Source organism: Lotus japonicus, chromosome 6 (assembly GCF_012489685.1).
Source record: "Lotus japonicus ecotype B-129 chromosome 6, LjGifu_v1.2".
Taxonomy (NCBI): Eukaryota; Viridiplantae; Streptophyta; class Magnoliopsida; order Fabales; family Fabaceae; genus Lotus; species Lotus japonicus.
The window spans coordinates 47,581,679-47,596,883 of NC_080046.1; the positions used below are offsets into that span (position 1 = coordinate 47,581,679).

Sequence of the window (15,205 nt, forward strand, 5' to 3'; positions counted from 1 at the left end):
TTAGGCGGTGCATTTGGGCTAAGGACAATAGTACTCGAAGTTGGAATTTAGTCCTTGGAATGAAATTGCTTGTCCTAAAGAGGATGGGGGTCTTGGCATTAGAATTACTCACAAGAATAATGTGGCTTTTGCTTGGAAAATGGTAGAAGATCTCCTTCGTGGGGATCAAAAATTCTGATGCAAGTTATCTCACATAAATACTTGTTCGGAGACACTGTCCTCGAAGGTACCTTTAACAAAGGTGATTCATATATATATGGCGTGGGATAATGAAAGTGAAGGATCAATTGGCTCAAGGATTTGGTCCTCATCTCGGCATAGGAGACTCCTCCATTTGGTATCAAAACTGGTTGGGGTACAGGGAAGCTATGTCATAAAGTTCCTTTTGATCACATTTCAGATATTCAATTAAGGGTGGCTAACATATGTGTCAACAGAAGCTGGAATCTTGATGTTCTTTATACCTCGCTGCCGCCCAGATATTAGCAATGCTATTTTGCATGTTAAGGTGCCATCCGAGAATGCTGGTCCTGACAGAATTCAATGGAAAGCGACCCCTGATGGAAATTATACGACAGTTTCATCTTATCAGTTCATGTCCGGCGTTGGAACAATTGATGTTCGCGGCAGAACTAGAACCACAAGCAGCAGCAGCGACGATGAAGGGAGCATGGATAGGAAGAAGAAGAAGAATAGAGCATTAGTTGCATGCACAATGCAATGAGTAGCAGTTGAAGGAGAAGATGGAAGTAGTGGGGGAAGAAGGTGAATGTGTGGTGGGAGAGGAAAGTTAATTTATTTGAAGGCTTAATTGCACTTTTGGACCCTCACCTTTCACACTTGTGAGAGAATGGTCCTTAAAGTAAGAAAATTACTTTTTTTGTCCCTCACCTATACAGACGTTTGCATTTCAGGTTTTCCATCCACTTCCATCCAAATTTTAACATTTTTCAGATTTTAAAAAAAAAATTAAAAATAAAAACCAGAACTTTAATCAATTATTCATCATCTTCAACCATCTTCATCCATTCTTCACCATCTTCAAACAAAATTCCCAGAAGAAAAAAAACAGAAAAAATGAAAAAGGCACCATCACCCAATCAACCATCTTCTTCCACTTCATGAAAACAAAAACACCAAAAATCCAACTCACATCAGTTGTCATCAGAGGTAATACAATTTACAGTGCAGAAGTGAGAATTAGACAGTAAGTGCTGACTTGTTTCTCTCACAGAAGACACAACAAAGCATGGCACATCAATGAGGGTATGCTTATACAATCTGTTACTTTCAAGAGAGTACTGTCTATTAGTTTTAGCCAGATATTGCTGCTTTTTTTTCCCTTGATGTAATCATGTAACCCAGTTGTTTCCTAATTCTGGTTTCCATACTGGTGTTCATTTTCTTATTGTACTTTTGTTATTTTTGATAGTCATTAGTAAACTTGTGCTTAAAAAAATGGGTTTTCTCATGCTATGCCAGCTAGGAAGTGAAGTGAACATCAATACCTGAAAATTGAAATATAAACTCCAATGAAGAAAGAAAAATAGAAAAGGAGAAGTTTATTGCATTTTTTTCAACACACCTACTACTACATTACAAGACTACAAGTTATACTAAACACATTTTGGATATTGCTTAAGCAGGAACCCAAGCAGAAAAAGCATTCAGAATACGCCCTTTCCATCCCTGCAAAACCCACTTGCCATCCTCATCCACTACAAAATCTTTATGATATTCCCTCTTTACCATTGCTTTGGCTTGTTTCACCAGCTCAGGATCCAACTTTATTTGCTTGAACGTCATCCCTAAAAACAGCTCTTCTCCTTCATCTTCTTCCTTTCCTCTAGAGCAACACAACACTGGAAATGCAACAGCTCCACCTGATTCACTCTCACTGGGAAAAGCTCCACCCTTTATCAACCTGCCTCACTCCCTTCAGGCTCAAACACATCCTCTTCAATTGATCCATCGCTGCAACCCCACTAGAATCCATCGCTGCAATTCTTAGGGTTTCTGACTTTCAACCCCAATTGAATCCATCGCTTCAATTCATAGAGTTTCTGACTCTGACGGATCCCAATTGAACTCCTTCGCAACAATGTCTGGCCCCCTCAATCGATTCGGCCGCGTCAGCTCTGTTTCCATCAAAGATGTCAGAGACGTCAACGAGCTTCAGGCCGTTGATGCGTTCTGCCAATCCTTGATCATGGACGAGTTGCTCCCACAAGCATTTGATGACTACCACATCATGTTGAGGTCTCTGTTTCCTCTTTAGCATAGCAAAATGATATGTTTGAAGCTACTGTTTTGAGAGAGAGATTAGGGTTTAGTTCATGTTGGTGGTGGTGGAGGCTAGGGTGAGGTTGGTGGTGATGGCGGCTAGGGTTGGGGGTGGTGGCAGCTAGGGTTGGGGTGGTGTGGTGAATGAGATTGAGAGAAGAAGATCTGGTGAATGGGATGAAGATATGAATTTTTCTGGGTTCCTCTTAATTATAATTATAATTAATTTTTTAAATTAATTTTATGGAATATTCCGTTAATTTATTAACAAAATTGGATGGAAAACCAAAAGTGCAAACATGTGTAAACGTCAGGGATGATTTTTGTAATTTTCTTACTTTAAGGACCATTCTCGCACAAGTGCGAAAGGTGAGGGACCAAAAGTGCAATTAAGCCTTATTTGAAATGGAAGTGTGGTGTAATAGGGGTAATATAAGAAAGTAAATATTAAGTTAGGACATTTTAATATTTTATTATTTTTAGTGTGGTATCCCTAGTAATTAAAGTGAGGGAATTGTTAAAGACACCACCCTCATTTCTTCGGACACCACACCAAAATTAAAAAAAAAAATCAAAAGTACCCTTTTTAAAATTTTCGCTCGCACTTTAAAAAATGCGTTGGAAACGCACTTTAAAAGGCTTCAGATGCTATTTGTATGAGCTCTTCAATATATGATTGTGGCGCCATTCGTATGACTGATCAGAAATTATTTTGATCAGTAACTGTTGATCAGAAATAACTTTGATCAGAAGTTGTCTTCATCAGAAGATGACTTGGTCATGTGAAAGGTTTCTCATCAGAAGTTGACTGATGAAAATCCCACTAACTGACATTAAAGTGACAAGTTACCTTCCCAAGGTAACTTGAGCAGCCATCACCCACGTGTGATTTGATGTTAATCATTACAATTCTTGGAATTGCTCCAAAAATTAATTACCCATAATTATTCACTATTAATTGAACGGTCATTAATTTTTTTTGGTAACTTCAAAAGTTATTTTTACACCTTATCAATCCTCACGTTCTCTCCCACTACCACACATTTCAAAATTCAAAATCTCAAGAGTTTTTGTCTTTCTCTCTCCAAACTCTCTCTCACTTATTCTCTGCAACCAAAACTCCTATTCATCATCCTCTTCCTTCATCCTTCACTAAATGAATACTAATCAAGAAGAACTTGTAAAATTCTTCAACGCCTACATGGCTCAACAAGAGGGATCTCAAGTTGACTCCGCCTCTCAGGCTCTCATCTCTGCAGCCTCTCCTCAAGCAAAGGAGGCTATTGATTTTGTGCTAAATCCAGAACACATTCTCAAGAGGCCTTCTTCCATCCATTGCAGTATCCCTGCTTGTGATCTTCTAGTTCTTAGAGAGTTGCGAGTGGATTTCAATAACTTTTCTGCTAACCAGATGGACATCATTGAAGAAGTGCGTTTCCAGGGCTGGATTGTAGATCGACCGACCTTGAGTAATTGTAGATCGGCCTGCCTTCTCATCAAAGTCGGCCTGCTCTTAGCCAAATTTTGTGCGGTACACTTCTCTACTTCGAAATTCATGCTTCAAGGCCTTAAAACAATGTTTTTCATGTTGAAAGTCATCTAAATAAGTATAAGAACAGTATCGGGGAGCCCATAAACCTTAGAATTGAAGTTCTGGAAAATTTGAATATGAGCTCGCCGGAAAAGACTATCCTGCGGCGGTGCTCGCGGCGGCGGCCTTCGCCGGAGGTGAAATGGCGGTGGATTATAGTTATCTTATCTCCCAGGAGTACGACGCTGGTCGTGGTTTGTCAAACAGAGCTCAGACGAGGGAGAAAAATGCGATTGAAGTTGATGATCTTCAAATGAACTAGTGGCTAATATTCTAATTAATAGTTTAGTAATATTTAAAAAATATCGTGATCGTTCGAACATCGCAACCTACTAACAGTCAACTTTCTAACTAAGCGACATCCGTCTGCATCCACAAAATGGCTGCTTCTGTCAGTAGTTTCTCCGCTCGAACATCGCATTGCCCAACGCTTCTCAGCGCTCCTTCTCCGCCTTCTCGTAGTCAACCACTAATGAGCGAAGGGGTTAAAGAGACAACAAACAAGAGAGGGGTGAGAAGCTATTCAACACAATCATGCTGGAGAATAACATGATATAAATGAGCTTCACACACAATCAACACCAAGGAATATGCAATGCAACATGTTTCCCTAAATTCCATATCGACTCTTCTACATGATATGCATGTGGGCCCATGCGGGTCATACGACTTTTCCCGCCAACTCAGAAAGCCGTCGGGAACGGTGCACGACAACAACTACGCCACTTCTTGACCGACATGATGATCATCAGGGGGCCTGCGGAGTGACTAGGCTCGCGATGGAAAAGTCGAATGACCCGCATGGGCCCAAAATACATAACATGTAGAGGAGTCAATGTTGAATCTAGGAAAACATGTTGCATAATATACTTGTTGTTGTTGATTCTGTGAGAAACTCATTTATATCATGCTATTCTCTTCTTGATTGTGTTGAAAACTTCTCACCCTCTGTTGTTTGTTGTTTCTTATTTCTCTCTGCTCATTAGTAGTGGATTATGAGAGGATAGCGAAGGAACGCTGAGAAGCGGGTACGAAGCGTCGAGCTGAGGGGCTACTAGCAGAAGCAGCCAATTTTTGTTGATGTAGATATATGGCGTTTAGATGGAGAGCTGACTGTTAGTAGTTTGTAAGATAGTTAAGGGTCATGAACCTTTTATCAGCTCGTCGTAACTGGCATGTGAGGTTCGGTTCACTCCCTTCCCTTACAGGTGTTGTTTTGCTAGGGTTCTACCTTTATGTGTAATGTGAAATAACTTAATGATGCATATGTATAATTATCTTGTTTAATGTTAAAGTGTTTGATGAAAATCTTTTAGTTATGCAAATTTGTAATTAAGAAAATGTCTTATTTATCAAATGTCTCTGTGTACGGGAAAGGGGTAAGTCGGGTCGCCACATATCACACTAACAAATCTCTTTCATATTAAAATAATTAAATATTTTATACTTTTTCTTTTATATGAATATTATTATTATAATATAAAATTAATATTAATTATGTATATTCAAAACATAGTTTATCATTTTATTATAGAATTATAATTTTATAAACAAAAAATACTAATACTTATTAAAATATTTTATTATATTTTTTGATATATTTATTACCTGTGCATTGCACGAGATACTTACTAGTTGTAAAATATTTTAAGGGCTCAAGAAACCAACTAATTATGATCAAAAGGAAAGCAAAATCTTAACTATAATGTTTGTAAGCCAAATCTCTAGAAGCTACTTTACCTTCTGCTGGTTTGAGGAGAACAACCTGAAATAGCCACTTAGGTAATTCAAAATTTTGAGACAAACATACTCAGCTCCAACAACAAACAGGTAATACTAAATAAGTTCAACTGCAATATATGCCTCTAACATGTACCTTAGGAAGTTCAATGAAAAGAGGTAGAGGGAGGCATTGGCAAAAAATCAATGTATAGTTCTACAAAAAAGATACATTTGAACAAATATAACTCCCAATTCACCAAATGATAATTCAGCTATTTCGTATCAATTTCTCAAACATCAGCTCCATCAGATGATATTAGAAAAACATGTTATCAATTATCAATCTTGAAAAACATGAGAAAATATCTAGAAAAATCCGCCAGCTTTACAATTTGCAGCTAAGCATAACGTTTAACTGCATCAGTACACATTAAATTGCCCTTACATACACAGTCTTATTATTTATGCTTCTTTCATCGCTTTCATGAATGCATGAGACTTATTTTGTAGGTTGTGATTGGAGGCTTGCAAAACATAGACCTCAATCACGCATACTGTTTTCGTGAATGCAAATTGAAAAGTTGCCATAATCTTTATTTAATGATTTTAAAATCCCTTTCGAAATCCAGGGGTAGTTCCGTAATTGGAAAAAAATGCCATAAAACACAAAAAGTTGCCATAATCTATGTCGTCCGCGGGGCCAGGGGAGTGGTAAGTTCCTCCGATCTGCGGGACCTAGACCACCGCTGTGGGGTAGTCTTCTGGTTGTCTTCGGCGTCGGTGGGGTTTACATCGGGGAAATGTGTGAAATAATGAAAATCAAATTTATTAAACTTTGATTTTTGCTCATTTACTTACATGGATTTTCACTATCAATCTTCCTAAATTGATGATATAGCACCAAGTCAACGTGTGAATATGTAACAGCAAAAGGAATCAATGGTATTAATGGCCTTTAATTAGTATTATGAGTATTAACTATGAGAGTTAATGCTTTTGATTATATATCCTCCTTTGTTTTGCTTATGATGGGAACCTGGAGATGGGTGAAGAAACGTGAAAGAAAAAAGGTGTTTTCTCATTTCTTGGATTGCTCTTCTTGATTCTATTTCTTAATTTTTTGGGTAATATTTTATGAAGGCTCCATCGCGTTTTTATCTCGAATGCACGAGTCAGATCGCAGTTGTTTTAACCTTGGGAGCAAAACCGGCAATTGAGATTTGCACCGAAATCCGCCGAAATTTTGCTTCAGGACAGTGACAGTGGCTTGCCACGGCACAACAATTTTTACTCTAATATCCAACAAAAGGGACTATGGTGCCACGGATGTCTCCGGCAGTGAGGGAGGGCGGGGCAAAGGGGCCGATGAGCAAGAAAAAAATGGAGATGAAGCCTTTTTATAGAGGAAAAATGCAAGAGGAACCATAGATGAAGTGCACAACACGTATGTACCTTCATCTTCATACATCATCTTCATTAGATATTTGAAATTTGATCGGGTTAAAAATCACTGTGCCTAATGTCATCAATACAAAGATTACATATACATGGGTCACAAAATAAAGCAAAAAACTTGTTTATGAGTAAGAATCTTCATCATACAAAGTAAACAACCAAGAACAATTCATGGTTTTTTAAAAAAATTAAAAAACTCAATTAAGAATCTTCATCATCTTTATATGGAAACTCAGCCAACCAAGAACAACCCAGCAAACAAGAACATAGACCTATCCCTTTCAGCCAAACTACCATCATATCCACCATCAACCAAACTCACCACCACCACCTTCCCCCAAATCCAATATTAATGATAACTTCTCATTTGTTTCAGCTATTACTTCACTTTCCTTTTCACTCCTCGGTTCCTCTTCCTTGGAATCATCCATCATTGGAGGCCCCTGCACAAGAATTGAGATGAAAGTGTTTTTACATCAATTCGATCAATTGATATTAAACTTTAGAAATCATTTGGCACTTGCTAAAAATCTAGAGAGAAATTCAAATCTTAGCTACATAATACAAAGTAAAAAATGTACCTGGTACAATATTCCATACGCCTTTCTCACATGTAACTGGAAAATAGTAAATGAGACCATGTTGGATACCATAAGATCCATCAGAACACACTCCCATTGAAACAAACCCATGTTCCCTGAAGTAGATGCATATGCAACAAAAGGTAAATAAATATGAAGAGGTAGCACAAATTAAAACCAGTCAACACCTTGCAAATAACAAAGAAAAACCAACCTTAGGAGCACCTAGAACCCATTCCCACACGACTTTATCTGGATCTGGAAAATTGGGTTGATGTGGATTGCATGAGATGAGACGGGAAGAGAGGGCATCACCAGAATCTGGATCAGCACGACTAGCACCAGGGCATAAGCCGAGACCTTTCTCCATTCCCCACTTGTGGTCAAGCATCTAGGTTTTCACGGAGGTTTGCCAGAAACTTCGCCGGGAATTGCCTCTGGAGGCGGCGGAGCTCAACTATACTTGACAAAGTTTGAAAAACATTGAGATTAATAGGCCAAGATTTCTTGTACTACCATGAAAGCCTAGATTTCAGCAATTACTCTTATGGAAGGGACCTTAACTAATAATCATCCAGAATACTTGAAGTAAACAATAACTTCGATTGACACATATGAAAACTACATGTTTAATTTCAGGGATCATGAAACACAATCAATCCACAAAATATTAATCACATCACATGTCATACAAACGGTAAAGAAATGTTTCCTATAAAAATGAAGACTCAGCAAGATCACTATCTCATTTTGAATGTCTTCTCGAGAGTTTTGCTAAACATGTCTTTTAGGAGGAGGTGATTAATACTGAAAGATAGTTGGTGTCCGGTCCGGGCCAGTGAATAAGTCATCTAAATAATATGTTCATCATCTAAACAAAGTACCAAGTCTGTGTAAATCTTAAACATGTGGAATCAATTTAGAATTTCTAGCACACCAACCAGTAAGGAAAATGATTGTGAAAATGCATGGTTTAAGATATGAACTACAACTATAGAAGGTACGGTAGTGTGCTCTTGGAATGCTGATGACTTGTGCAAGGACAATGCAATTTCATTCAACTAGTTGATTAAGTGGTCCTATTTATCTTCTATTGTACAAGTGCATAATTATCATATGAAGACGAAATGAGAAGAAAGAAAGGGCACACATAGACAGAAGGAAAATGATAGGCAAAATAGTAGTCAAAATAAATAGATAGAGAGAAAACAAGATGCAGCCACTCAACATTCAGGGAGGGCACAAAAGGCAATAAACATCAAAGCATTAAACTAAACTTGCCCCTATTCATAAGATGATAAAGAATGAAATTCTACTCAGATTTGGGTAGTTCAACTTATAAAAATATTAGGGAATCCGCAGGCAGCAAAACTCAGAGAGGTTTGTGATGCTCTGGGAGAGGAGCACATGCAGTTTGCATCAACTGCAATGGTGGCTTGATCCAGCAGTTGCCCACAATTCCGAAATTCTGGGACGGGGGCCGCGGCTGTTTCCTCATTCTATAACCCTCCAAGGAAGCTAGCTCACTGTTGGACCTCATGGCTAGCAAATGAGAATCTTGGGCCTCCATAGAGTGCAACCAAGCGAGTCTCTGATTTAATTCATTCCACTTGTTTAGGGGCCCCTCATCATCAACCTGGGAGAAGTTGTTGATGATTTCTTGGAGAGAAGTTAGTCTGGAGTTGGTCAACACTGCTGACAATTCATCTTCCTTCACCAGCATGTCCTTCAACCTCATCAACCTATTTAAGTGGTTCAGCCTCTGACACAAGATGGAGGTGGGCACCTGAATCTCCATCTCCTCCGTCGAACTCAACCTGATGAGTGTCTGATATAATTCATTCCACTTGTCATGTAATTCATTCCATGTGTTGCGCCAGCCCTCGTCAAGGGGAGGGGGCTGGGAGGTCTCTTGGGAGAAGGTGTTGAAGATGACATGAACAAGGAAGGAAGTAAGTCCAGAGTGGTTGTTGGTCACCATCTCCTTCAACCTCATGACCCTATTGAAGGTGTTGAGCTTGAGACACAAGACTTTCAACGTCTGACACAGCAAGGTGGGGTTGGAGTTGTAGCTTAACTCCATCCTCCTCAACCTCTTGAGTTCGATATATTTACTCCACCGCTCATGCTTATACAATTCAATAGACTTGTTTTGCAGCCGCTCCTCCTCATCATCATCGGAACAGGACATGATTACCTCTTGGAGACGAGTTAGTCTGGAATTGGCCAACTCCGCTGACATCTCATCTTCCATCACCAGTATATCCTTCAACTTTACCAACCTATCCAACCTGTTTAAGTTCCAAGAGATGATTTCCGGAGGCAAGTTGGGGTTGGAGAGATTCTCGAGATTCTTGATTGTCTCATTTATAAAAGCTTGTCTGGAATTGATCTTCTCCGATAAGAGTCGAGCATCAATAGCGCATCTATCCCTGAAACTCAATAAACTCACAGATAACTGCTTCCACTTTTCCGATGAGGGTTTCATTATACCTACTCGTCGGGGAAGGGTACAGTTGGAATTGGGGCCGCCATCGACGACGCTGCTGGAGTTGGAGTTGAAGTTGAAGGTCGAACAGAAGCGGCGAAGCAGAAAAGGGCTTCTTCTCAGCCGAAAGAGGAGGAGTGCCATAGCTGAATCAAGATTTTTTTTTTTGTTGTGAAAATTTGCTGAATCAAGATTTGAGGATTCAGCTCCACAGAACATATATTTATTAGGTTATTTTTTATTTCTAGACAATATCTACTCTCTCTTTTTTTTTTTTTTATAAGCATTTAGATATTCTCTTATCTTATCTTCTTTTCTTTTTTTAATTGTTATCTTTTTTTTGGATTTGAAAATTTAGCTCGAGATAACATATATATTTATTAGGTTTTTTTTTATTTCTAGACAATATCTAGTTTACTTCTACAACAATTTAGATATTCTGTTTTTTAATAAGCATTTAGACATTCTTTTATCTTATACTAGTATAAATACCTGTACCTGGTACGGGAGCACATAAGTTACATATATTAATTAAATATTATGAATATGTAATTTTTAATTTTTAATAATGTTTTCTATTAAAAGTAAAATTACTTACAATAATAAGAAAATAAATTTAGTGGAACTTTTAATATGATGATATGAGTTAGGTTTAATTACACATTTAAAAATTAAAATACCGGTTCCGTAATATATTCATATTGATTTTTGCATAAATTAATCAATAATATAAAAAATCAATAAACTATTTCTATTTAAAGCCTTGAAAAATCGGAGGGAAGATGGAAGAACAAGATAATAACGTGTGGCAGAAGCTTCTAGAAAAAAAAAAAAAAACTTCTTTTATATAATATAACTAGTATTTCTCTATCAAAAGTAAATTTACTTACAATAATAAGAAAATAAATTTAGTGAAACTTTTAATGTGATGATATGAATTAGGTTTATATTACACATTTAAAAATTAAAATACTCGTGTCATAATATATTCATATTGATTTCTGCATAAATTCATCAATAATCAATAATATCAAAAATAAATAAAATGTTTCCTTTTAAAACTTTGAAAAAATGGGAGGGAAAATGGAAGAGCATGTGAATGACACGTGGCGGAAGGTTCTAGAAAAAAAAAACCTTCTTTTATATAATATAATAGATAGATTTTTGTCTTTTTTAATTATTCATTCTTTTTTTTGTGAAGTGGAGGAGCTTGGCCCCGAAAAACAAAAAAACACTACAATGCAAGAGCACTGAGGGAGAACAAAGCCTCAATAGTGTCTTGATACAAAAGACTACGACATTTTGTAAGAGGGAGGTGCAAATCTAAATACCAAAATTTACACATGCACGCTCCTAGCTAAACAACCAATCACGACATTAGCTTTACATGGGTGTACTCAGGAACTCCACCTCAATATGAGTCGGGATACTCCGATGGATGAACCTGACCAACTCCTAGGAAAGAATAGTATTAGCCTCCACCGAGTCACTCTCACCAATCACCTTGGGGAGATTATCTTTGACAATGACCGCACTCCGAATAACCCACAATTGGGTCCTCCATCGACGATGACGGGATGGGGTGAGATTTTTAATGTTCCGCTATTCGGGTACTTAATGATGAGTGGGGCGTTCAAGAGGCTAGTATATCCATCTCGTGGAATGGAACTAAACTAGCACCGTTCAAGCCACAAATAATACTTCGCCAAGGAGACCCATTGTCCCCTTATCTTTTCGTTCTATGTATGGAGCATCTAGCCATTCAGATTCAGAAGCTGGTATGAGAGGGTGCTTGGAAGCCGGTACGAATTACAAATGAAGGTATTGGCATTTCACATCTTTTCTTTGCGGATGATGTCTTACTCTTTTGCCAAGGTAACAAGGCGCATATTAAGCTTGTTGCATATACTCTTAAGGATTTTTGTGATGCTTCTAGGATGAAAATTAACCTTGAGAAATCCAGAATGTTTTGTTCTACTAATATGGACAACACATTGCAGCATGAGCTTTCTAGCATCTTGGGGATCACTAGAGCTAGTAACTTGGGGAAGTACATTGGGTTGCCAATCTTGAAGGGTAGAGTGACACGGGAAAACTTTGCACCTATCATTGATAAAGTAAATACTCGATTGGCCTCTTGGAAGAATAAGTTGTTAAATAGATCTGCTAAACTGTGCTTGGCTAAATCGGTTGTCTCCTCTCTTCCGATTTATGCTATGGAGGCCCTTTCGCTTCCTAACTCCATATGTGATTATATTGATAAAAGCATTAGGCGGTGCATTTGGGCTAAGGACAATAGTACTCGAAGTTGGAATTTAGTCCCTTGGAATGAAATTGCTTGTCCTAAAGAGGATGGGGGTCTTGGCATTAGAATTACTCACAAGAATAATGTGGCTTTGCTTGGAAAATTGGTAGAAGATCTCCTTCGTGGGGATCAAAAATTCTGATTGCAAGTTATCTCACATAAATACTTGTTCGGAGACACTGTCCTCGAAGGTACCTTTAACAAAGGTGATTCATATATATGGCGTGGGATAATGAAAGTGAAGGATCAATTGGCTCAAGGATTTGGTCCTCATCTCGGCATAGGAGACTCCTCCATTTGGTATCAAAACTGGTTGGGTACAGGGAAGCTATGTCATAAAGTTCCTTTTGATCACATTTCAGATATTCAATTAAGGGTGGCTAACATATGTGTCAACAGAAGCTGGAATCTTGATGTTCTTTATACCTCGCTGCCGCCAGATATTAGCAATGCTATTTTGCATGTTAAGGTGCCATCCGAGAATGCTGGTCCTGACAGAATTCAATGGAAAGCGACCCCTGATGGAAATTATACGACAGTTTCATCTTATCAGTTCATGTCCGGCGTTGGAACAATTGATGTTCGCGGCAGAACTAGAACCACAAGCAGCAGCAGCGACGATGAAGGGAGCATGGATAGGAAGAAGAAGAAGAAGAGAGCATTAGTTGCATGCACAATGCAATGAGTAGCAGTTGAAGGAGAAGATGGAAGTAGTGGGGGAAGAAGGTGAATGTGTGGTGGGAGAGGAATGTTAATTTATTTGAAGGCTTAATTGCACTTTTGGACCCTCACCTTTCACACTTGTGAGAGAATGGTCCTTAAAGTAAGAAAATTACTTTTTTTGTCCCTCACCTATACAGACGTTTGCATTTCAGGTTTTCCATCCACTTCCATCCAAATTTTAACATTTTTCAGATTTTAAAAAAAATTAAAAATAAAAACCCAGAACTTTAATCAATTATTCATCATCTTCAACCATCTTCATCCATTCTTCATCATCTTCAAACAAAATTCCCAGAAGAAAAAAAACAGAAAAAATGAAAAAAGGCACCATCACCCAATCAACCATCTTCTTCCACTTCATGAAAACAAAAACACCAAAAATCCAACCCACATCAGTTGTCATCAGAGGTAATACAATTTACAGTGCAGAAGTGAGAATTAGACAGTAAGTGCTGACTTGTTTCTCACAGAAGACACAACAAAGCATGGCACATCAATGAGGGTAAGCTTATACAATCTGTTACTTTCAAGAGAGTACTGTCTATTAGTTTTAGCCAGATATTGCTGCTTTTTTGTTCCCTTGATGTAATCATGTAACCCAGTTGTTTCCTAATTCTGGTTTCCATACTGGTGTTCATTTTCTTATTGTACTTTTGTTATTTTTGATAGTCATTAGTAAACTTGTGCTTAAAAAAATGGGTTTTCTCATGCAATGCCAGCTAGGAAGTGAAGTGAACATCAATACCTGAAAATTGAAATATAAACTCCAATGAAGAAAGAAAAATAGAAAAGGAGAAGTTTATTGCATTTTTTTCAACACACCTACTACTACATTACAAGACTACAAGTTATACTAAACACATTTTGGATATTGCTTAAGCAGGAACCCAAGCAGAAAAAGAATTCAGAATACGCCCTTTCCATCCCTGCAAAACCCACTTGCCATCCTCATCCACTACAAAATCTTTATGATATTCCCTCTTTACCATTGCTTTGGCTTGTTTCACCAGCTCAGGATCCAACTTTATTTGCTTGAACGTCATCCCTAAAAACAGCTCTTCTGATGTACAACAATTTAGATATTCTGTTTTTTAAGGGTGAATGGTCACTTTCGTCCCTAAAGTTACAGGCGTCGGGCAATATAGTCCCTATTCTTTTGAAATGTCACTCGTAGTCCCTAATGTTTAAAAACGTTGATCACGTTCGTCCCTTGGTTCAGTTGGTTGGATCTCGTCAGTAAACGTTAACGACCAATGTGATTTGGCATGTTAAGTGCCCATGTGGACTTTCCACGTGGATTTGAATATTAATTTTTTTTTTAGAAACTTCAATTTAGTCCCCGGCCAAAATCCTAAATCAGAAAAGCTTCAATCTTAAAGTTCAATATATATCATCTTCATCCTCAATCATTTTCATCTTCACCAGAAAGAACCAAGAATCCAGAAAGTTTGTTCTTCACAGCGGAAAAAGGCAAGCAATGAAACAACAAGGCAAAACCCAGATTGAAGAACATTGCTCTTAATTTAGTTCCCACTTTTGGTCCCTATTATACTATATTCAGTCCAATGCATTCAAACACAAGCCAGATGATACTAACTGCGATCTCCCATATTTAACCAATGCACTTCCCCTATTTACATTCCATGATTTCACAAAACCATACATCAAAAAACTGAAAAATACACATTTTTCAGCACTTAGCAATACCCTTAGTAGTGAATTTCATAATCAAGCATCTTCATCTCTCAAAATTAGAACCAAATGGAAATTTGAAAAAAAAATGGTAATATTTACAACTAAAAAACTCTGCCCACAGGAACAATTATTCGTCGTTTTAGATTGAGGACAACCACCACTCGTCCCCCCACCCCTAGTCAGTTGCTGGAGAACAGCCACCACCACCCGCCACCCCATCGCCCAACCCCCAACCCCCTATGGCGAACTACCACCACTGCCCCCCACCGCCCAAACGTAACCCAACCCCCATGGGTTGCAAGAGGTCAGGGACAGATCTTATTGGATGTAGACAAATCTGCAAAACCCTTCATCAGTTCAGG

General features: G+C 38.1%; 1 protein-coding gene across 1 annotated transcript; it reads right to left on the reverse strand.

Annotated features, from left to right (window-relative positions):
* Positions 1-7,007: 7,007 nt before the first annotated feature.
* On the reverse strand, positions 7,008-10,324 carry LOC130722088 (uncharacterized). Its single transcript, XM_057572711.1, has 3 exons — positions 7,847-10,324; positions 7,633-7,748; positions 7,008-7,494 (listed from the first exon to the last, which is right to left on the reverse strand). Exon 1 carries the CDS (start codon positions 10,262-10,264, stop codon positions 9,005-9,007), a length of 1,260 nt encoding a protein of 419 aa, XP_057428694.1. The 5' UTR covers positions 10,265-10,324; the 3' UTR covers positions 7,008-7,494; positions 7,633-7,748; positions 7,847-9,004.
* Positions 10,325-15,205: the final 4,881 nt, after the last annotated feature.